Raw genomic sequence first — 25,087 nt, 5'->3', positions numbered from 1 at the left:
TCAACTCTTTGTGCAAGTTCTCTGGTAGAAGGGAAGATGTACTTCTCTTCATAGCTTCATTGCTGCTAACACATAATGTTCATTTTCTCCACAGAAAACTCAGCTCAAACGTGTTATCTCTTACTTTTGGAGTGAGGGAGAGGATAGAGGTATTGGAATGAGAGAGTGAAAAGTGTGTACCTACCATTTCCAATAGGCTATAGATGAAAAATTCCCTTGCTTTACCTCCACAAACTACCTTAATATTCTTCTTCTCTGGGGTGCAGTCAGAAAATACATGCTTAACTCTGTTGCTATGATAAATAGAGCCGTTTCCCTCCACATAAGACTTACAAGTAGAGTAATATGTTGCAAAAGATAAGAATTGAAGTTGGCCACAATATAGCATTTTTATCGTGAGGCAGTTAATGTTGGGTGATAGCTTCTGTTTAAAATGTGACTATTGAAACGAAACTTAGACTTCTGAGCTGTGGCCTTGTACTCATACAAATTGCTGCTGTAGAGTTAGGTTACAAAATACTTCTGGGTAGTGCAAAATAATTTCCACTTTTAGACAGATGTTTAGCTCACATGTGCTACATGCAGCCATTGCGGGGTGATGTTTTTTTTTTGGTTTGGGGATTTTTGCTGGGCATACTGTATGTAGTTTGTTTATTTCTACAAACAGATTTGAACATGTGGCTTTGCTGTTGCCTGGATGATTTTGTATGGCATTATTGTTTTCCCACTAGTGTTCTTTAAACATAAAACATGTTTGTGTTAAAAGCTGCAGTACAATGAAGTTGTCTTATAAGGTTCTGACTGACCCTAATCATTATGAGACATGTAACTAATGGTGTTTTCTATTTTCAAGGAGTGCACTAAAAAGGTGATGACATATGAGTTACTGAATAAGGTACTGTGCAACGTGTGTAGCAGAGTTTGTGCAGACCTTATATAGTGTAAAAAGCAGTTTTCCTGTGCCCTTATTTGCTTATTTTTTATACGAATAAGCATACTTCCTTCAGACTTGCCTGTCTCCAGCTTTGTGGCTGGGTTGCATGCTGAGATATTTCTGCAGAAGAGAAAAGCAAAGTGTATGTATTGGGGGAAGGGGACATCTCCCTGCTAAACTGGAGAGAGTCTAATTTAATTTTGGTGATTTGTGGAAAGTATTGTCATTTAAAAATACAAAGGACATCTTGGCGAGAGACTTGTAAACAGAGATGGAATGTAGCCCTGGAATAAAACAATGTCAGGTTCAACAGCAACATTTCCTTAGTGCTTATTTTGTTTATCTTCCAGTAATGTTCTGATTTATGCTCACTGGAGTCTTTGAACTTCAACTGTCTTGAACAATCTCTAGTCTATTACTTATTTTAATGTTGTTTGAAACAGGGTCACTTTTTTGCTGTGGTGCTCTGGGCAATTTCACTGCAGTGCGCTTCCCTTCCTTTGTTTAACCTGTGACCTGTGAAAACAAGAGTTAATCAAAAGTTCTAAGGTAGCTAAGAGGAAGGGGAAGTGTTCGGTTACAAATTAAATATGAGCAAGTCATAAGCCATAAATCCTCAGTAGTGCTACCAGTTGTGCTACTTAAGTCACATGTGGTACAGAGTGTTTTGGTTATAAATTCAACCTCTGTGTCCATAGGTATTTTTGTTTGATTGTTTTAAAGGCTGTGTTGCACTTTGGCTTTCTCCAAGGTAAAATCCACATCTGAAAATATGCCATCTTCTTCTTTACCTCTTTTTTTTTTGGGGGGGGAGGGGAGAAGGAGGATTATTTTCCTTCTTAAGTATCTTGTCATTACTCAATTAATGGAGGCAGACAAATCTGTTCTCCTCACAGAAGTAAACTTATGAAGTAGAAGGCCAGGAAAAACGATGGAAACAAATAGAATAAATGAGTTTGAGGAGGTTGGACACTGAGCATTAAAGAAAAGGTTTTCAAAGGTATACTGACAAAAGGAGCAAAGAGAGGGCTGAAATGAACTTTCAGGAGACATTTTATCTAGGGATGTAAAATCTTGTTTAGTTGGCTAATCAATTAAATATTATTTAATCAGTTCACTGACGAAAGGGGACCGCTGGAACGCCTCCCCACCCCACCTCAGGCAAAGGCTGCATCAGCCGGCACACTGGAGCAGCCTCTGCCTGTGGGGCACCCAGGTCTGCTGCAGAATGAGCCTGCCCTGGAGCAGTGCCCCCCACCTGCACCCTGCAGAGCTGGAGAAGCTCCCTGCTTGCGGCAGGTAGGAGCTGCTCTAGCTCCATCATTTAACTTTAAGCATAGTTAACTGGGTAGCTGGTTAACTTTCACATCCCTATTTTTAATATTGATATTTACTGTGACTGTGAAGAAACCACAGCTTTGTCACAGTAGCCCTTAAGTTTAAAAGAAAACTGTATGCAAGAGTAGCTAATTACCCTATATCTGTTTTTAAAGGTAAGAATGAAAGAAGGCCATACATGAGCCTCAAGTTACAGTTCTTGATCGTGCATATTTTTTACAAAAGTGCTGTATAGTCAAGCATTATAACATCTGTGCATGTACTCGTCCATCTGATATGGAATGTATAAAGGGATGATGTAAAAATCTAACCCAATGAACTTAAATGGTCACAGTTCAGTCACAAGCAAACTACCAGTGACTCCCCTTACTCTTCTCGTTCTAGTGGAGTACCAGAATCAGAAGGAGAGAGATCGGTGGTTGATTTATGTCTATACTAGACATAATAAATTGACCACCACTGGATCAATCACTCACATCAATGTGGCCTGTAATCCTTAAATGATTACAGTTAGACCCCTCTTCTCCAGCATATATGATGTAAACCGTTCCACCATGTAATCTGTTTTCTCCCACAAGAAGGATGGTCCTTGCAGAGTATTTTGAGTGTCAAATAGTTTTAGGGTGTACGTAGAGCATATGACATTTTATTGGGACTGCTTTTTGTATTCTTCTACTTTAAAGCCAAGCTCCCTTGGTGCCATGAATCCAACAACAAACCTGTATGAGGAGAGGAAAAAATAAACATCAGTGTATTTAAAGAAACCTGAAAACTCCAAGGTACTACTGCAGCACGAAAACTTGTGATGACCTTTCCCTTTAAATGTTTGAGCATTCCTCTGTCCCCAGTGCAAAGCTTCACTTGCATGTTACTTTAAATTTTGAAGCTAAAATAATATAGTGAGCAGGAGAGATCTGTTTCTGACCACTCCCTTTGTGACTGTCTATCTTCTCTGCTGGGTCCAGAAAAATAACAGTTGTGACACAGGATTTATATTCATGTGTCTCCAGTGCTCGCAATGCAAACAGAAGAAAAAGTAGGCCAGTACCATGCGAGAGGGGATAAAGTTTGCCTGGTCCTAGAGGCACAAAGTGACAGATTGCTGTTCTTGCTCCTGGGACAGTGAGAACCAACCAGCTAGATTAGAGGAAAAAAAGTAAGCAAATAAAGCTAGAAGAAAGGATAAGAGTTCTGCTAGAATTGTTCAAACAGAGCAATGAAATGGAAATGAGCAGCCATCTTTGACCACAAGCAAGCAGGTGGACAGGCAAACACGGAGTCTGCACTGAGGTTCTTTAGCCAGGAGAGGGAGGTCAAGTGTAGCCTAAGGCAGAATTCTGCATTTTCCAGTGCAAACACACGGCCAGCAGAGGGTGAGCCAGAGCAGATGGTACACCGTTTCCTTTAATAATAATAATTTAAAAAACGGAAACAAGAATTTCCATTTGGGAGATAAAACTAGGAAGCAGCACAAATAACGTGAAGAGCATCTCATTCTATTTTCACAATTGGGAAGATTCATACTCATTTGTATTGTTGGTATTTTAGGTTACTGATTTTTCAGTTTTTTTATACTAAAGCATTGAATTCCATCATCAGGTGCTTCTTTGCAAAGAGACTCAGTGCAACAATACTGATGGGCTATTATGCCTGCCACAATGAAGTTTTTATCAGCCCAAAGGAACCCCTGTCTCAGTTTGATTGATAGGTTGCCTGCTATGAATGGTGTATTTTCTCTTGTGAAAGGAATGGTGTGACAAGTTACTGCATTGGGTCATAAGAAAGGTAAAGTGTGGTATTACATGGCAGCAGATTCAGCATGATTCTGGTTCAGCCCAGTCCCTGCCAATTGGTTGTATTCGCTCTATCCTTGGACACATGTTCATGTGCACTTTGCTGGACCTTTAGCATGTTATATGGTTTTGATCGTAATCAACACCCATTCAAAATGGCCACAAGTTTTCAGAATGACTCTTGTTATCCCTGTCAAGACATTTGAACATTATCATACCTTGTTTAGCCAATTTGGTTTACTGTTACAGTTAATGAGTGATACTAGCTCTCATTTCTCTTGTCAAGAATTTGAGAGGTTCTTAACTTCACATGGAATTCAGCTCCTATTTTCTGCTTCATACCATCCTGCTAGAAGTAGATTAGTGGAGCACTTTGCACAGCATTTAAATATGTCTTAAGAGCTAATGAGTCTATTGGGAATCATCAGTAGAAAATGGACAATTTCTTCCTTATCTACAGGAACATACCACATGCTACTACCAGGGACTCACCTGCAACTCTACTCTTGAAAAGATCTTTGCTGTTACATCCTAATATTGCCTCACATATAGCCAAATCCAATCTCCAATTTTCAGATTGAGTGATGTAATGTCTTGACTCTTTAAATATTTGGGTACTCACCACTCTCCCGTGCAAAGCCTGATACTCATGCTAGTTTCAGTTTTGCAGCTGGAACATAAAACAATAATGGCAGACAGCTTTTTTTCTGTCAGCTCCCTCTGTGACTATCTCCTTTTCTCCTGCATCTAGAAATATAGCACAATTAGTTTTTATTCATAAAAAGGACACAGGGAGCTTCCATAACTAGATGAAGTTTTCATGTGCCTCTTAGGTAAATCGAACATCTATTGTACCAATTCAGAGTTTTCTTTTTTAGTCTTGAAGGGTCATGAGGTTTTCAACCTTAAACTTGTCACTGGTGAATCACACACGTGAATCTTATACCAGTGTGCTTTTAGGTATAGAAGAGGTGGCAAAATTGCCTGTTTGGGAGCAAGAGCTAAAAATTTTATGGGATATTAAATGTTATTAAATGGCTGTACTGAGGGAAAAATCCCTAATGGAGGCAGGCAAAGGCTGTGCTGAGAGATGGGTTAGTGAGCAGACTACAAGAGAGGCATCCAAAGGTGCATAATCAGATTGTTTCTATGACCTGGCTTTGTGGTCCATCACATTACTCTGTACTGGATGGCTACGGCTACACTGTAGCTGTCTTCCGGAAAAGTTTATGCAAATGAAATGCGGCGCGGAATATCGCTGTGCTTCATTTTGCATAATTAATGCGGAGCCGCTTTTGTGCAACAGGCTTTTGCATAAAAAGGAGCTGTGTAGATGGCTCCTTTTTGCGCAAAACCCCCCTCTTGCACAAGAGCCGTTTTTCCTCATTTTTTCAGGAAGAATGGCTCTTGTGCAAGAGGGGGGTTTTGCGCAAAAAGGAGCCGTCTACACAGCTCTTTTGCGCAAAAGCGTCTGCTAATTAATAATGCAAATGAAGTGCGGCAATATTCCATGCTGCGCTTCATTTTCATAAGCTTTTCTGGAAGAAGGCTACAGTGTAGCTGTAGCCATAGAAACAAAGCCACTTTGTTTATTTTCAAGGTGCCTAACCATTGCTCTGGGTGTTTTAAAATGCACAATATAAAAATTACAACAGGAGTGAATTGTCTCTAAGGGTATGTCTACACTTGCTCCCCAGTTGGAACTAGGGATGCAAACGTAGGCGACCAAAATCATTAATGAAGCGGGGATTTAAATATCCCGCGCTTCATTAGCATGATCTCGTTGGCGTGTTACTTCGCTCAACAGCTGTTTTGAAAGTGAAGGTGCATGCTGGGGCGCATTAGTTCGAACCACACCCTTTGGTTCGAACTAACATTACTCTACTCAGAAGGGTTGTGTGGTTTGAAGGGGTGTGGCTTGAACTAACGTGTCCTGGCGCGCACTTTCACTTTCGAAACAGCTGTTGAGCGGAAGAACGCGCCGGCGAGATCATGCTAATGAAGCGTGGGATATTTAAATGCCCGCTTCATTAGCAATTTCGGTCGCCTATGTTTGCATCCCTAGTTTGAACTGGGGAGCAAGTGTAGACATACCCTAACACTTTTTGCTGTTCACAATAACAGTAAATGTGAATATAAACAACCATCAGCCCATATTCTTAGTTCTACTTCCTTCTTCAGTCTCCCGAGAGGAAAAAGCTGAGTTTTACAGTGCGTCTGGAAAATTGCAAACTTGGTTAGTGTCTAAGCTATTTTATGGAGAGCGATCTAAAAACGTTAGAAATGGGTTTGTATGTGAAAATCTCTCTAAATATTTATGTCAATTGAAAGAAAATCCCAAAGGTGCTGCTGTGTCTTCCTTTAAACTACGTAGGAAGAAGGATAATCCAGTAATTGGGGCACTAACATGGGAATCTGGAGGCTTGGGTTTAGTTCTGTGCTCTGCTGGACTTCCTTGGTGACCTTGTGCATGTCTCTTAATCCCTGTCTCACTTCACCATCTGTAGCGTAAAATAATAGCACAACCCTGCCTCACAGGATTACCACGAGGATAAACACATTAAAGCAGTGAAGTGTTCAGATTCTGAGGTAGTTACATTTACTGATTGTAAGGCCAGAAAGGACCACCAGCTCCCCTAGTGCAGCATTTCTCCAGATGGGCCACGGGCCTGTTTTGGAAAGCTGTTACTGGGCCCATGCTGCTTTATTTACCTTAGAGTTCCATAGCCATGGAGCCTCACAATTCCCATTGGCTCCACTTCATCGTTTCCAACAAAGGGGAGCCGAGGGAAGCGTCATGGCCCAGGCCACTGCTTCCCAGAGCTCCCGTTAGCTGGAAATGGAGAACTGGAGCCAGTGGAAGCCCTGAGGTAAACAAAGTGATGCAGGCCCACTAGCAACTTTCCTGAAGCAGGCCCATGGCCTGCTGATCTAGTGTGAACTTTTGTATCATGGGTAACAACCCCATTTAGCACCTGTATCCTAAACTCAGCAACCACGATTATACAAAAGTGTTAGAGCCCACAGGCAATGAGACTGTTGGGTACCACAGGCAAAGAGTAGGAGGGACTGAGGAGCAGCAGTGCCCAAGTCCCCACAAATGGAAGAGAAATGATTGCGTTATACCCAGATAAAGCTGGCAAGGGACCCATACCTACATGCTACAAAGTGAGGTGAAGATCACTTCCATTCTGACCTGGGGCCTTCCTGAGGCCCCAGATAGTGTGATCATAGTTAGCATAGTAAGAATCTGCTAGCCAAGCAACTAGGAGAGAGACCTAGGGGAACCTAAGACACACTACATTAGCATTCCCCCCCCCCCCCCCAGTTATTATGCAATAAAAGATGCTCTCAGGGTAACACAGAAAACACAAGGGAATTCCATTTTCTGTGGAGGTGCCATTCTCCAAGGGCATTATGTTACCAGTACTGCCTCTTACATTGTACCAGTGATCACAGAGAAGGGTATCAGTCCTTTCCTGATGAGGAAACTCCTTGAGTCAAATACATACTTTCAGATTAAAGAGCAAATGTAATCCTCTTCAAATTACAGTGATTGAGAATAAGAAGCTTGTTTCCAAAACTGAGAATCTGGAAATGTAGGTTTATATACTTGCGGGAGAATGCTGTTACAGCTAATGCTGAATTATACAGTGATTTTAATTGAAGTTAATATTTGAGACTAATGGGCAGACGAGCATATGAGAGAAATGTGCTGATGTCACAACTTCTGTCCCTGCCCCACTCATATCTGCAGTGCCATATTATGGTTATGTTTAAGACAGATGACCTTGGATGTGTGTGCATATGTTGCTTCCTTTCTTATATCATTGCTCTTATTACTTAGTTTTATTACTGTCAGGTAGAGTCATCTCTGATTTTTACCCAAACCCTTACCCTTTTAACGAAGAACCCACCTATCCCAGTTTTCTTAGATCCCACTTTGGCAACTTTTGCCTTTCTGAATGCAAAATGCAGGGAATGGAAGAAGCCTGTAGAAATTTCGTTTCCTTCCCTGCAGATCTGCCTGGTGCACTGAAGAAGGACCGTGTCTCAAGACAGCCGCTGTAGGCTAGAAGCCTGCTACATTTATACCCAGATGAAAGGGGCAGTGCAGAGTCTCACGGGGATTCTCCATTGGCTATGTAAAGCTTGGTTAGAAAGCAAGGAGTCAGTCTGTGACGGCTTAGCAAACAGAGCACAGGTCCCCAAAGGCATTCTCTTGTATGCTTAATACTGCATCTCATGGAAAACCGTAGTCTAAACATCTAGACCTTTTATAGATGTGTTGGTTTGGCAAAGCCCTTCTATGTTACCTGTAATTCTGTTTGCTAATAAATCTGTCTGAAACAGCAAAGTTACTGACTTCTGGATACTTTTGTATAATTCGTCCACTCACATTCCCCACCCTCCGCCAAGATGCTTATGTATTTCCCTAGTAGCCATGGTGCCTCACTTTCCTTGTGCTGTTGCCAGTCTTTTAGTATGAAACATGAACACATTTCATCATCACTCAAACTGTGAAGCTAATTTTCAAACTGTAACGTTGTTTAAAGTAATAAATACGGAACTAGATCGGTTACACTGAACGTTACTTGAGAGAGGCAGGATAAAGTAGCAAAGGAAAGCGATGGGCCAGGATAATAAAACATGTCCAATAAAAGAGATGAATGAGCAAGTGCAATAGAAATGGCAGCATGCTCCCTTCACCCCAAACTGTGTGCAGAGTGACCGTCCGTTCAGACATTTTAGCAATGTGTAAATATTTATCTGCACTTCCTTGTGTACAGAAACTATTTCCTAGCTGCTGTCTGACAGCGTTAAAATGGAATTTGGATCCAATGTCCTTGCAGGCAACTGAATAAAACCTATAGAGTTGGCATGTTTGGCTTAATGAAGCAATACAGGAAACTCTGTTGGCTCGGTAGCAAGATAAGGTTCAGCTGTGAACTCTGGCCTCCCAACAGGGGAAAACAGTGGCTCTTTGAAGAGGCTTACAACCCGACTTCGGTTTCAAAACCTCAACACTGCCATCACTAGATAAGCATCAGTCAGTGCAAAAAGGTGCATTGAAGCTGTTCTGTCACATCCAGCCGTAAACTCTAGACCAAAAGGACTCAAACTTCAATACTAGCTGATTTCTAAAGAACTACCGTGTAGTAAGCAATTATTGAACCACTAAATGTCTCATTCTGAGGAGATTGTTTAGATTCTATTTATTGAGCTTTGTGAGGAGGTAATCCAGTCAAAATTAGAAATTGAAATCTCTCTCATTTGCTACTTACATGATATTGACATTTAAAACAAATATAGAATTTCTGATCTAAAATATTAGTATTTTGATTTTGTAAATGGCATTTTCAGCTAAGGATCTCTGCCTGATTTAGTGTAATTCAGTATGTCTTCCTTGAAGTAGGTTTTCATATTGTGAATCTTTAAAAAAAACCAGAAAACTGCAAACCCTTCTTTTGAAAAATATTTTGTGATGCTTGTATAGGTTTGTTTGCCAAGTTCTTAATTGCTGTGCAGGAGTCTTACTCTGAAAGGATTTCTTGTTACTGTTATAATGGCTTTTAACTCTGCTGAGGTTTATTTAACTAAATGGGAAGAGAGAAACTTATCTGTCTAATCCTTCTTGAATGTTTACATTGTGATGCCAAACTAAACGTTGTTTAAAGTGGTAATTCTCTTTCCCTGCAATAGTCAATATGTGGTTCCCAGAGTCACTTGAAACATATTAACATAAGCGATAGTACTGTCATATAACGTGAAAAGCTAAGTTGCTTATCAGTATATTTTGATAAGCTACTTAAATTTTACAGTAGCATTTGCTGGCTTCAAACAAATGTTAAGGATGGAGTGCTGTTCATTTTATCTGTCACGTATATTACCTCTCACTTCATTTATTACTACAAGCTGTACAGTTAGTAACCATGGGGGCCCTGATTTCTTTACAGTTGGCAGGATGTAGTCATATTGTGGAAAGACTTTAAATCTTGTCCAGCTATATCAAAAATGTACTCCATTTGCTTCACAAGGCATCTGCGATTAACAGAGTAATCACTTTATGCTTCGTACTTCTAGCTTGCCTGTTCACTATAGTTTAGGGGAAACTCCTTGCAGAGGTTTAAAATATGAATACAGCCAAAGACCCCTGCCATGCAAGCATGGTACAGAATCCCAGCAAAGCTTCCTAGAGCACAGACTAGTGCTTTACTGTCTGTCCTTGTTTACGTGCAGTGGGAACTTCCCTAGAAGGCACAGAAGTACTACATAGCCATACAGTGTGAAAAAGCAGATACGTAATTTCAGCATGTTCACACCTTACAAGGTTGACTGACTGTTGCTGATTATTGTAAAGAACTGATATGGCATAAATTAGACAAATGTGCATTATGGTAAAAACTATACTTGGTCTAGTATACATGCTGAATAAATGGAATTTTATAGATGCTGGGTAAGATGGTATACCCCTCATTCTGGTGATTCTTTTTAAAGAAATATTTTTAAAGAATGTGCAAATAATTGTATGGTAATAAAAAAGTAAAGGCAGGATCCAATTACAGAACAACCACGTCTTTTTACAGATTGATAGGGCCCAAATAGCTGCTCTGAAGGTCGGTAATTAAGCATGTACTATGGGAAAACTTTGTATAATTAAAGAAATGTCTAGCAATATGTGAACTTATAAACAATTCCGTAATGTTTCCACTGATTGCACAGGCAGTTATGGCTTCCGTATGATCACCCAGGTGCTCTATGAACAGTGAAATAAGTTTGGAAACAGTAGCCTGTGTTCTTATGAATTTCCACCATTGACTCCTCTGATTCTTAGACCTAGTGCTGCCTTGTATGATGGTGCTCTGCTGCTGGCCAGAAGCTCCAGGGATGATTATCAGAAGCTGTGCTTTTAGAGGAAGGGGACCTAGCCACTGATACATGCTGCGGTGCCATGGCCTACTCTTCCTGGCCAAACCCCACATCAAGAGAGACAACCAGCATGCCTTCCTGCCAGCCATTTATCAAAGTGTCAGCTTGATGGTGTGGCGTGTTGTTAGCAGTGCATTTACTGTGTAGAGCAAAACTTGCCAATCTAAATATTATGATGATGTTTTCAAGCAACTTACATTTTTCCTTTTTTTTCCTTTTTGTTTTTTAGTTATCTCCCATGGTTTGAAGTCTTTTATAAGCTGCTCAGCATCTTGGCAGATTATACAGCAAAAGGACAGGTATGAGATGACACTTTATTGCTTGGTTTTCTTTATACAGTCTGTGGGCTCTCATTTTCCAAACATATCAAGTAGGGTGAATGCTAACCAGTTAGGCAGTACTCTCATAAGAGAATACCCAGTTGAACTGTCAATTTCTACTATGTAATCCCATAGAAAGGGCTTTTATTAGCTAATTTGCTGTTCTCTTGAAAAGGGCTTGGAGAAATGCAAATGAATTGTAGGTTAATTTTGGTATCCAAGAGTAATTGGAGAGCCAAGTACAGATGAGTTAGGTAAGTACCATGAAAGCTCCTCCAGCATCTTGTTAATATACCTTACTTATGACCACTACATCTCTGCAGTTCTGGTATTGGGCCTCTTGGAAGAGAGACTAACTGTGCTTCGATGAGTGTTGGACGGATGTTTTCTCCAAGCTTATAAATGTGGTAACCCAATACAGATTTTTAAATCAGGCCCACTAGGGCAAAAGACCATTTTCTTGTTGCTCATTTTATCTGACTATTGTGGAGCTCATAAGGTATTTTTAGACTTAAAATTGTGGGGTAGGGTAGAATTTAAATATGCGATCTGATATTTCATTTAAAATATGAACTGAAAATATTAAGGGTCAGTTCTAGGATTATAAATGAAAATTGGTGTTGCACAGAGATGTTGCACATGGTAAAAAATTTTAGGCATGTGTATTGTGTTTAGTTCTGATATGATAGCAGATCCTAACAATTCTGCAGCAGCCTGATTGTTATGTTACTGCTTTGATTCCTTTACCATTTCCCCAATCGTACTTCTATTTTGCATTTTAACACATTTGTACCAGTTTGAAGAGGGAGCGCTTGTCTTTTTATAATGTCTTCTGCTGAAATCAAATAGATTCTGTTATGAAATAGTTGCTGGGGAAGCTGGACCTCCCTGGGATGAGATCATATGTAATGCATAGGGTGGTGCCCTGAGAGATTTCTTGGAAGGTTTAAAAAATGTGGGAAGATGTTTTTTGTTTTTAAAAGCTGCATTTTATATTGCCAGGGTATTTGCATAGAAAATGGTGTCATTTCCTTTGAGCCTACAGTATAAATCCTTTTGGCATCTTTTCCTGACATTTGCGAGTGATCTAGCCCCAAAGCGCCCATATACTTACATCCCATTGTCTGGTATGAGATGACCGTTTATGGCTTGGTGTTCCTTATTAAGCAAGAACTTTTTTATTTCAGGACAGTCAGAGGAATGAACTCCTAGAAACACTCCATAAACTACCTATACCTGACCCAGGAACACCTGTTGATCTCAGTGTGGTAAGTGAGGCAAAATAGCAGCAAATTAAGGAGATACAATATTGCATAATGAAAATGCAAGAGAAAACCATCAAAACAATGTTTTATTCTTTTTGAGGCTTGCAGCATATGTATCATTTTCTCTCAGGGGCGGGGGTCCTGCATTTCCCCATTCCTGTTAGAGCCCTAAAGAGCCTCTCCACTTACCCCATAGTTCACTCTGAAGAGAGTCCCTATCCTTTGATCTGCAGAGCCCTGGGTGGGATTCTGTATGGACGTTTGTGAGCATTGCCCCAGTCAGCTACAGGGGTCACTGCTGAGCAGCACAACATTCCTCTTACTGGACAGATCAGCACTTTTGGACTAGGGGGAACCGGCACTGATTGGCTCACATCATCCTGCGTGTGTGGGATGAAGACCAGAGGCTACAGAACTGTCGGATGCGTAAAGCAAGCTGGAGCTGCTTGTTGAGCTGGCCCCCAACCTGCAGTGCAAGGACATGACTGAGAAGCGTTTGGCAGTTGCTGTATGGAAGCTGGGGACTCCTGATTGCTGCCGGTCAATTGCAGATCAGTTTGGAGTGGGGAAGTCTGCCATTGGAGCTGTACTGCTGCAAGTGTGCAGGGCAATGAATCCTATTCTGTAACTCTGGGAAATGTGAGAGACATACTGGCTGGCTTAGGGATGTTAAGGACTAGTCGACTATCCGATAAGCCAATGCTTATTGGATAGTTCACTAGTCTCCTTCTCCCCCGCCTCTATCAAATAGAGGCAGCAAAGGGAGGGGAAGGGGGCTACTTTAAAGTGGCAGTACCGCATGGAGCCCAGGGTCAGCTGTGCAGCGCTGCCTCTTTGAAATGCTGCCACGGCATTTCAAAGGGGCAGCACCGCCCCATCGACTAATCAACTGATCAACTATTCGATCAGTCAGTTACACGATACTTCACACCCTTCGGCTGGCTTTGTGGACATGGGATTTCCCAACTCTGGGGGCCCATATAGGGCGCACACATTCCCATTTTAGCACCAGCCCACCTTGCCACCAAGCACATCCCCAGGCAGGGATGCTTTTTGAGGGTGCTGTAGGTGCTTGTGGATCAATGCGGCTATTTCACAGACATCCACATGGAGTGGTCCGGAAAGGTGCATGACGCACGCATCTTCAGGAACAGGGGCCTGTACAGAAAGCGTCAGGTGGGGAATTTCTTTGCAGACCAAAAGATGACAGTGCGAGATGTGGAACTGCCCATAGTGATCCTGCGATACACAGCTTACCTCTTGAAACATTGGCTCTTGAAACCATATATGTGGTACCTAGACAACAGTAGCAAGTGTTTTAACAGCTGGCTGAGCAGGTGCCGCATGGTGGCTGAATGTCCTGTTGGGAGACTGAAGGCGAGATGGAGGTGACTTTGTCAGGCTAGACCTCACTGAGGACAATATGCCCAGAGGTATCAAAGTTTGTTGCACTTCGCTAATTTGTGTGACATGAAGGGGGAGTTGTGTGCTCCAGGGTGGAGCACTGAGCCATACAGCTTGGCTGCACAGTTTGAGCAGCCAGATATTAGAGCTGTTAGAGGACCTTGAGCTGCTCTTCCTATCAGGGGGCCTTTCAGGGTGCCCTTTGAAAATGCGGGTCACTGACTAAAGCGGTGTTAAAGTTGGTTCCAGGCAGCACTGCCAGCCTCTCCCCGGGAACACATAGCTGGGAACATGCCTTTAAAGCCTGCACCTGGGATCACAGTGACTGGTCTGTGTAAACGGTAAATATGAGTGTAGAACCATTATATCTGTGTGCCTTTAGTCATGAGAACCTCGCGCACTGACATGCACTCAGGTACCCCCAAGAGCTGGGAGGGGAGTTGCTGGCAAAGGGTTACAACTCACCACAGTGCGCCGTTCCAGGGATCGTAATCAAAGCTAGGAGAGGGGGGTGAATCTGCTCCCGGGAGGGGGGGCAAACCCATGTTGGCTCAGGCTACGTCTAACCTACACCCCTCTGTCGGCAGAGAGATGTACATTAGGTGTTTTTGAAAGTGCAAATGAATGGGGATTTAAATATCCCACGCTTCATTTACATAATCGCGACATGGTGCTGTTTTGAAAAGGCGCCATTTTGAAACTGAAACCGTGGTTTAGATGCGTTTTTTTTCAACAATGGGGGTCCTGAGGAGTACAGGATCTTTTGAAAAAGTGCCCGTTGTTGAAAAACCACGGTTTCAGTTTCAAAATGGTGCCTGCTCGAAATAGCGCCATGACGCGATTATGCAAATGAAGCGCACGATACTTAAATCCCCCTTTCATTTGCACTTTCGAAATGTCTAATTTACATCCCTCTGCCAACAGGGGATGTAGTTTAGACACAGCCTCACTGTGCTGCTTCACTAAGCACTTGAGGATCTCAGTCTGTTTTTCTATCACCTAGATTGTGCATTCTGTTGATCAGTGCATTCTGTGGTTGTCCTTTCGGTTCCTCAGCACCCTCTCTGAACATTGTTCTCTGTCTGCACTCGCTCGCTGACTGGGTTAGCACTTTGCGAACAAAACCTCCCTGTTTTTTCTAGGGTGCTTCCTTCTCTGTTGCACCCTCTCTGATGTGGAACGTGGCAGGGCTGTCAGAGTCTCCGCTGTTCAGCACAGTGCCAAAAAGGAGCCTGTTTATAGTCCTGTTTATGCCGTGATTCTCCATTGGCAAGTAACATCCCGACAGGCCTATCTGTTCGGGGTAAGCAAGGAAACCCGGGCACAGCTTCTCCATGCTTGTAGCTTTTGTCCTGCTCCATATTCTGCTTTGGTGCCTGCACAAGGGATTGATGAATGGTGCAGACTAGTGTCCTTCAGTAGGGGAGGGACAAAGCTGCGCTGCCATGGAACCCGAGGCAGAAAACGTACAAGTATCTTGGAGAAGTTTTGCTAGCCTCTCTGTGCAGGATTCTACCGCGGGCGTCAACGTCCTGCTTGGCTATATCAATTAGTTACGCGGATATATGCGCAGCTCACGGAAACACAACCAGCTTCCCACTTTTCCGTGTCCTAAGCCCTGCGCTCCCCAAGCCACAGCAACCTCCCTGTGTCTCATCCCCCACCTCCTGGGCTGCGGAAAGCAGTTGCTCAGCCTGGGTCCTGGCTGCCGGACACAGTTGGCAACCCCATGGGGAGCCCCTCGCCCTGTGCATTGCTTCTGGTGCCCCTTGCAGCAGAAGTGGGGTTTGCACCAAGGATAGCTTCCAGCTCCTTAGAGAGGTGGCAGGTCTTCGGTGATGCACCGGAGCGTTAATTTTTTTTAACAGGCCTTACAGTAGCCTTGTCTGAATTCTTTAATCTTTGCACTGCGACATGTTCCACTCGTACTCCTTTTCACGCAAGGATTGAGGAATGTGCCCAGTATGTGTCCCAGCTGTGAGTGACCCATAGTACGTGGGACGGAGCAGATTTCTCTCCCCATACACTGATGAGACCCAACAGCTCTGTGGCGGTCCAAGCAGGGGAACAGTTGGTGCAGTGGCTGGGGAGGACTCTATGAGACCACTGCATGCGGGATAGGGGAGGTTCAGGTGCTCAGGCAGCAGGAAATGGGATTTACATTTTGTGAGGCTTGCAAAGGGAGCAGGGTGGGTAGCTGGTTACCTGGCTGCAGGGCACAGAGGCAGTACCCAGGACCAGGGGCTCCCCATGCTATCACATGTTTGGTGGCAGTACAGGGAGAGGAAAAGACAAAAGTCCCTCACTGAGCTGGAAGTTTTTGTTAATGAAAGTGGCCGTTTTTCGCAACAGAAGTTGAGTTGCGGTATGAGCGCTTATGCAGTTTTGTCGTCAAAGCCTGGCAGAGCAATACTCTAAGCACTAACCCTTTGATGCATGTCATTTTGGTGGTTTTCCCTCCCTCACGCCTCAATCAATAGCTATTCCTTCTCACGCTTGCATCAAGGCTGTTGTATTCTGTGACAGTCTTAAGTCAAAAATCAGTGGAAGAGCTTACGTTTGGGTTGGTTGGGCTTTAAGGGAAACATTTCTCTTTGTTCTCTTCCACTTGATGTTTGCAGATCAACCTTGTTTTCTGGGCAGTAATTGCTAAATCTGAAAGCGCCAGTGAAAAATCCTTGAATGCATGTTGCTTTGTGAGCTGTGTAGGCTTTGAGTTCACATCTAGAGCTACTGATGTAGCGCTACATCTCTGCTTTTCTGTCTCCCTTATTCATTTCCCTTTTCCCCTCCTTTTATAACTATCTGCTGACTACAAACAGCTTACTCTCATCACTTCACCCTGTAATGTCAGTCGACAGGTAGCAGTTGTTTGGCCTAGCTAGGTCACCAGCTGGCAGTGGAGATGACCCAGTCCTATCAAGGAAAGCTATTGTATGAACAGCATGTCTGCCTGACCTAGAGGACAAGCTGTCTCAGAGGCAGGATGATCTGTTGGGATATTTCAGTTGTTTCATACCAGTGGTTTCAAGGAATGCTGTTGCTCTCCCTTTGCCTCAAACATTTCATGAGCATTGGAGCAGGAAAGAATATCAAAGGACAGCTTAGGGACTACTTTTGTTTTAGGCTCTTTAAGCATTTTAGTTTAGCTGTTTACAAGCTGATGGATCTGTAAGAGCTCGTGGACTTTTTTCCTGTTCATTGTGTACCCTCCATATTCCATTTCCTCTTTTGTTCCTTTTCAACCAGATTAAAATAGTGAGGCATGGAGAAGCTAAAGTCCACATTGCATACTTGTTTTATCTGTGGGCAATTGTAGCTGTTTCAACAGCTAGATACTTCAGACTACGAAGCATGGAACTGATAAACACTGTAAGGAACAGAATTGTATGGCTTGTGGAAACATTCAAGAGCACAATAGCTCCCCAAAAAACTTTAATACAAAATAATGTGCTAGTCTTATAACAAACTATAAAGTTCCAAACAAAATACAATATACACAAATATTAACTTACACACAAAAATATTGTGTGTCCCTGCCCACCCTCAGCTCCCAAAACAAGAATAACAAAAATGTCTTGCATTATCACAATGGTTAATAAAATGAAAAGAGTTTCCTGGAGTGTAAAGGGATTAAATCGCTCCATTAAGCAATTCACAAATTGCAGTGGTGTGAAGCATCATGAAACTGGGAAACCAACATACAAATTTGACAGCTTTTCAAATACAGTAGCTGCAAATAAAAATGTGTACACAAAACAGTTTTCCAGTTATATTATTCAAATATCTTTATCTTCCTTAACATGCCGAGAATTAAGTAAACTTGACTATAAAACAGGATTGCAAATTGTGGGTTTTGGTATTTGAAAGACATGAAGGAAACGCAGACGATGCATGTACTTCATGAGGATTTCAGTTGAAGTTAAAGTATACACGTGGCTTAGCAGTACTGGAGTCTTGAACATTAATGTAGAACCCTTCCAGAGGTAATCCATATGATACCTGGAGCCTATGCCTTTCTCCTAAACCTGAAAGCCTATTCTTGTGTGTTAATTATTCTGAATACTACTCAACTAGAACCATGGTTGTGAAAGTTAATGAATATCTTATGACCAGTCGTTTAAATATGATAATCATAGACTGACTCATTAAAAGAGGATTTCCATCAGATAAATTTAAAAAAAAACAGTGCTGGGGTATGACAACCATAAAGAAAAATCTGCATGTATTTGGAAACCTTGATCGGATTACATATAAGACAGATCTAGGCACCAACAGAAGCATAACTACTTACGCCTGCTTAGAAAAAACTATTTCAGAATACTGTTTATCTTGTAAACTCTGCATTGAATCTCACGCTCATTTGTGACGTGGCCTTCAGTATATGGGAACATTAGCAATGCTGTAACACACAAACTTCCCCTTACTTTTTATACTTATTGCAGCCCACCTCTTACTTTGTGGGTTGATTTGAAAAATGTTGGTAATGCGGAATGGATTCCCATTTGTCACGATACACCAAATCATACTGGAACCATTAATTGCATCTGACAGAGATAATTTGTTCAGCTTTGTTTCTTTGTGCTGCACAATCATTTAATTGTTGAACGTGTTTTTTTAACATTTTAAAAGTCCCATTGATGTTTTATTGCAGTGGCTAAATGCTATAGTTGGATAATACTAATTAATTTCATTGTTCATAATCTGTACAATCAATTGTGTCAGTCGTGTAGTCACTGAAATTTACTGCATTTTTACAGTCAGAGCTTGTCTATATTGTATGTTTTCAAGTTTGGGAATTGCATTATGTGTTTGAGGGGTTCTTCCATAGAGCAGTCTTTGCACTGCAACTCTCCAGCTCTGTGTTTGTTTTTTGGGATCGTTTTTTTGCTATAACCAATAAATGGATGTTTATCTGCTCATTATGCATGTCTTAACTATGACCAGCTGGACTTGAAGCAACAGCATCTGCTATGGACGAAATTTGCCATATGCAAACTTGGTAGTTTGCCTGTCTGGTGTGGTAGATCAGGGCATCCAAAGGGGATACTTGGCAGGTTAGAGCATTTTTGGTGCAGTTTTCTGACACCATCTCCTGAGAATGTTCCAAACCATATAGCAAATGTACATTGTGCAAGACTGATTCATGTTTCTCTTAGCCATAGGATTCAAGAGAGAATATGCAGAGGAATTGTTAATAAATTATATATCTTTAAATTGGAAGAAAATTCTATTCCCAAAACTTCTGTTTGCTTTTTTAAATGGTGGCACTTTTTAAATTTCACAGTATACTGTTCTCTAGAGAACCCTTCATTTATTCAGCCAGGTGATATAACTTCAGAGTTTCAGTCATTCTCTAGCAACCACCAGGAACACTCTTAAGGTACTACCGGAGAGTCCTAGAATATAGAAAAGGAGATTTGTCAAGGAGATCAAGAGCAGCTTTTGTTACTGCATCACAACTCTTTGTGTTTCCTACAGAGAGATCCGGGAGGGTAATTAAGAGGGTCCCCTAGTTTAAGACACAGGATAAATTACCAGTCAGTTTGCTTTTCTGAAAGTAGAGGTCTTTTTTAGACAGAGCTCCATCTCTTTTGTTGCCTGAACAATGGAACATATTAATATTGTACTAGCTTAAGCCAAAAAGGAGATGGCTGTTGTATGTCCTGTATTCAGACATGGATCTTGCAGTAGGATGAGGAAAGATGGTCTGAACTGCATACAAAAAGCTTTGGCGGTGTTCTGGCATAGATCATAAAGAGAGTGAGGCTGTTTGTTAATACATCCGAAGTACAAGAATTACATGTAATGTATCCTTTACAGATATTTGATACTTTGTGATTCAATCTTTGTTCGAGTGGCTTTTTTTCAAGTTTGAGAAAAGAATCTAAATTTTGAAATCAATGGCAAAGTGATCTCATTGGTAACTGATAACAAAAGTTATGTCAGTTTCCTTAGCTGGGCTTTGTTTATTTAATCCTTTGCAACTATGGCTAAATACTTTATTGATTCAGAGCAGTATTTTGGATGTCTTTTCATGATGTAAAAATGTTTTTGTTTTTCTTTCCAGCATTCTTTCTTTACCGTGCCTGACATCACAGAGCTTCCTAGTATTCCTGAGAATGTGAGTAGTAGAGAGGTTCATACTTTATACTGTTTGTTTTCCTTTTAATTGGAAGAACAGCAAGACAAGTAACTATGCTCACTTAGAGCTAGTATTTAGAGCTGTTACATGATATTTTGTGAACTTGTACTAGATATTGAAACTCTTCCACTGTTTATTTTCTCAAACATTAAATATTACTATATGAAATCATGTTACAGCATGGCTTCTGCTAAATTGCTTCTGCAGGATTAAACAATGACACAATAAATTAGCTTTCCCCCATAATTACTGTAAATTAACCCCATAAAACTACTCTCCAGTATTCTCTCTAGAGCAAATGATTTACAGTGTCAGATGATCAGATTAAAATGTCTATTTAATTAAGAAAAAATATCAAGTGAATGGGAAGTTGTGACAGAATAATGGTCTCTTGATTAAAAAAGCCAAATCAAGATGTTTATTTTCAGAGATGTAGACGTTAATCATTAATGTTCCCTAAAAATAAGGATATTTTAAAATAAAATAGCTCACCAGGAAAATGGCATATTTTACAATAGCTGTGCCATACGCATGCATGGATGGTACAGATAAGAAGTTTCATCTACTTCAATTTTACCTAAACAGGCAAAATAGAAAGGGACATTGTCAAGAAACTTTTAGTTTGAGACATTAAAACTGTGTACATTCCTGTCTTACAAGTTTCAAAAAAATTTTTTTTAAAGAAAATGTGCAGTTTCACTATGAACAAGTAATAATACAGTCCTGACTTTTGTCATTTCCTACCCATTTGCCCCCAAATTAAAGTTTTGTGCTCCCTCTGCTGGTTTCCCATCTGCAGTTAATATACCTGGATTCCATAGCTATGCTGCTGCTGTCATTGATGCTTCAGATTCAGAAAGCAGAGCAAAAGTATAACTTGACTAACTTCTTTTTCGTTGGACAGAGTTTCTGTTTTAAAATTAACCTTATCAGAAAGATTGAAAACTAAACTGCACTGAAGCTGTTCTTAACGTTTTCTGAAGTTTTTCATAGTGCTGTTTACTGTTTTGAGCCAAGACTGTTATTGGTGAATTTAAATATCTTTAGTTGGAGACCATAATATTTAAAATGCAAAAACTGCTAGAGCTTCAGAAAGGTGAAGTACAGTTGTTTTGTATTAAACCTGCTTGGATCTTTCAAGATACCACCTTTGGTATTTTCACACATTTTCTATCCTGCCCCACCCACATATATTAATGCCTTCACAAATTTGGTGTCTGAATTCTGGCTAAGCACTGGAAAAATTCCAGTTTTCTTGACTTCTCTGCAGTTTGGGGATACATTGGCAGGAGGCATTAAGGCTAGCATTCTCTTTTGTGAAGGCCGCATACTTCCGCTCTGTCGTACCTACACAGCTGCAGGGAAATGATGAAGAATTCGATCTAGCATGTAGGTGCAGATTATTAAGGATGATGGTCCTGTAAGCAAATTGGAATGGAGGAACATTGCAGGACCTGTTCAGCAGACCATTGGGGCTGTCTTAAGTGATCACACAAGGGACCAGTAAAGATCAGCTGTGTACCCAGTAGCTTTCTCAAGACAGCTGAGCAGAACTTCACTGTATTTTGGAGTCATTTCTTCAAAGATATACTTTAACCCCCCTGAGTACAGTGCTTTGTACAGTTTCAGATGTGTCTTCAGAGGAGAGGTCTGAAAGTGCCAAACCAAGAGAGAACCTAACTGACATTTGTTGGCCTTGACTATTCTTTAGACCTCCACATTGTGAGCCTTTTCCAAACCTGCCTGCCTGACATCTCAAAGTCTTGCAACTAGATCAAGAGCAAAAACTTCTGAGGTCAGATGCTGCACCAAAACGAAGTCCCATTTGTGTTTTTAAAAATAAAGAACTCGGCCATATCTTCCAATTACTTACTAGTAGTATGTTGCTTGGTGAGCTTGTACAGCCTTTGTTTTTACCATTGGACATATACATAGTTGCTGGCTTTACTGGAGATAGTTCCATTACCATTAACTTTAATGCACATGCTTTATTTTTTGTGTGACATTGCTTTTCATAGAACTTTGCAACATTAGAAGTACAGTAAAACTCCAATAGTCCGGCATCCAATAGTCTGGCACTCCTGATAGTCCAGCATCAAAATGGCAAGAGCCTAGTGAGTGAGCTTCGGCAAAAAATGAGTCACAAGGTAACAGCGGCAGCAGCTGAATTGAGCAAAAAGGATAAAAAAGGCTTAAAAAAACTATCTATCTATCTATCTCTCTATCTCTCTATCTCTCTATCTATCTCTCTATCTAAAACCATCTTATATATAACCTCCTGATAGTCTGGCATATTTGATAATCCGGCACCACAGGTTCTGGATTATTGGAAGTCTACTGTAATACAGGACTCCTGTCCTGAAGCTAAATCAGCGGCTAGTCTAGTTTGAAGGTTTAGGGTATATTTTACTAAGTAGTGGCGGTGATAATGTTTCATGAAAATCTGTGTTCTTTCATCTGATGATCTCTAAGCACTTTACAGTGAAGACACCCAAAGAGGTTGGGAAGTGTTATTCCCATTTTACAGATGGGTATGTTGAATCTCAAAGAAATTGATCACTAGCTGAGATTAAAATAGGATGCAGGGTTTTTAGCTGGTTGTCCTCTCCTTTAACTAATAAATGATTCTAATAACAATAGTACAGCGTGGGTGATGGGAGCATTAATGGAGGGATCATCGGCATTTTGATAGGAAATACAGAGGGCAAACATGGGAATAAAATGGAAACAACAGCTGATGTGATGAAGCTGGTCCAATACATTTTAATGCAAAATTGTCAGTATAGGTCTCAGTGTAAGGAAAAGAGTAAAACAAATGTTGAAAATGAAACTCACTGGTTTAAGGTTTTCGTTAAAGTTCATTCTCTGCTACCTCTCTGGTTTCCACTTAATAAAAGCAGTGCTTTTCTTTTTCTAATGAATATCATTGTGTAATTGCTCACTAGGGTTTTATCTGTCTATCAAGGTAACTTTCATGTAAGATTGTGGTTTAGATAGACAACTATATAAAGGCATTAAATGAACATAAATCTTTATAGATTTTAAACAATTGACCTGCATTTTTAAATATGCCACATATCATGGCAGTAATTGCATTTTTAAACCTCTATTAACAAATGTTTAGAAGCACTAGATTTAAGTTGTGTGTAATGATTAATGGAGAACCACATAGAGCTCCATTTGGAACATTAACAAATATGTCGTAATTATCTGGCTTTGTGTCAGACCAGAATGGTTAATGATCCACAAAAGCATTTAGTATGGACAGTTATATATAACAACTGAGATTTCACTATTTCAAAAGATTTCCTAGGATATGTGAAAGATTTATGAATACATTGTGACTTTCAGAAATAAACAAATTGAGTTAATTACAGGAAATACATTACTAAGTAGTGTTAGATATACAGTATCCATTGTATTTCAGATTTGGTAAGTAATTTAGCTGTTTCAGAGATTATTGGAGTTTCTGTTTGGTGCTACAATTTTTTTTCATTTTATGTCATATCCTCAAACTGCATGATCCTTTCACTTTCTAAAATGTATGTATATGATTTAAGTTCTTGATTTCAATGAGTTTATTCACACTAGTAGTTTTATATTCTAATATTTAGACTATTTTAAACAGAATACTCACTCTTCTGTTTTCCAAAAGGTACATCATACTGTGATAAGCAACTGATGGATCTTTGAAAAACAACTTTTAAATATGTGGGGTTTGGAAGAAAATGTACTTCTAAATAAAGCTAGTTTATTCCAAAAGGAACATTTACAGAAACTTATTAAATGAAGTTTAGACCTAGAGCTGAGTGACTAGCTATGATAATTTGAGAGGATTTGTTTTTCAGTGATGCATACACATTTTTAATGGTAGCCTAGCATGTGTAGAAGTCATGGCCCACTTACTACACATGTGACTCTAGTTGTTGTTCCTTTGCACAGAAGGAGGAGAGGGTACGCTCCGTTATAATCCCAGTGAAAGGTTGTCTTTGGGATGATGTCAGAGGAAGGGGAAGCAGGAGTGATGTATCTTTTGTGAAGACCAGGACTTAACAAGGTTCAAAAAAGAACTACATGAATTCATGGAGTTTAGGTCCATCAATACTTATTAGCTAGAATGGGCAGGAATGGTGTCCTGAGCCTCTGTTTGTCAGGGGCTGGAAATAGATAACAGGAGAAGGATCACTTGATGATTCCCTCCCTCTGGGGTATCTGGTATTGGCCGCTGTCAGCAGACAAGATACCGGGCTGGATGGACCTTTGGTCGGACCCAGTCTGGCCGTTCTTATGTTTTGGCCAGAATAAAATCTATAAAGTGCATAATAAAAAAGAGTAATTGTTGAGTGAATTTAGGTGAGACTGTGAGAGGAGCATGAGGGAAGTAGGCTTCCAGATCTCATTGATTTTAATAGGATCTGGGTATCCGATTTCCTTAAGTTCTTTGAGAAATCTCAGCTTTAATGTCCAAGGAGGATTTCAAATGGTGAGAAACCAAATCTATAACAACTGTACTGACTGTTGTGTATTGGATTGTCATAGTGATAGATCTTGTTGTAGTAACTGAGTTAGGTCATTAGGGGTTAGCCCAGCTGGTTTTGGCTGATTCTAGCTATTCTGTGCTATGGAATAAAATGGAAAACTTGCAACTGCTGCAGCTCTGTGTTTCAAGCGTTTTCTTCCTAAACGCTGTAACTCCAAACGATATAACACTGTATTGAGAAAAACGACCCTAGTTTTGTGTGGCTTGGTTCCTACTCACTTGCCGTTTAGCTGTATAGCCACCTATTTTCAACATGTCACAATTTTCTCCTTAGACGTCATATTTTTTATAAATAAACTAGAAGATTAACCTGGTGTTGCTGGGGTCCTTAACTCATTAATTTTTGTTTTTCTTCATTTAAATCGTTGCTGTGAGGTAGGGCTGGAGATGAGGGGTTCATGGTGCAGGCTGCCCTAGG

The 25,087-nt window shown here is 40.8% G+C and overlaps 1 protein-coding gene and 1 long non-coding RNA gene across 9 annotated transcripts in view; one reads left to right on the top strand and one right to left on the bottom strand.

The window, feature by feature from the left end:
• Positions 1–25,087, top strand: part of DENND1A (DENN domain containing 1A) — a 361,583-nt gene that overhangs the window by 165,884 nt on the left and 170,612 nt on the right. For all 7 annotated transcript variants that reach the window (XM_075905650.2, XM_075905649.2, XM_075905651.2 and 4 more), the window contains exons 6-8: positions 11,225–11,294; positions 12,503–12,583; positions 20,055–20,108. In XM_075905650.2, coding sequence (XP_075761765.2) covers positions 11,225–11,294; positions 12,503–12,583; positions 20,055–20,108 — 205 coding nt within the window. The remainder of the gene's footprint in view (positions 1–11,224; positions 11,295–12,502; positions 12,584–20,054; positions 20,109–25,087) is intronic.
• Positions 1–25,087, bottom strand: part of LOC142819334 (uncharacterized) — a 105,357-nt gene that overhangs the window by 769 nt on the left and 79,501 nt on the right. The window contains exons 3-4 of one of the 2 annotated variants that reach the window (XR_012897194.1): positions 4,688–4,812; positions 2,875–2,991 (exon numbers count right to left, since the gene is read on the bottom strand). This is a non-coding gene — a long non-coding RNA (uncharacterized LOC142819334). Of the gene's footprint in view, positions 1–2,874; positions 2,992–4,687; positions 4,813–25,087 lie in introns of those variants that run through there. The other variant, XR_012897193.1, reaches the window with a different exon arrangement.

Source organism: Pelodiscus sinensis, chromosome 23 (assembly GCF_052426305.1).
Source record: "Pelodiscus sinensis isolate ZL-2025 chromosome 23, ASM5242630v1, whole genome shotgun sequence".
Taxonomy (NCBI): Eukaryota; Metazoa; Chordata; order Testudines; family Trionychidae; genus Pelodiscus; species Pelodiscus sinensis.
This window is presented reverse-complemented; position numbering and strand designations above follow the sequence as displayed.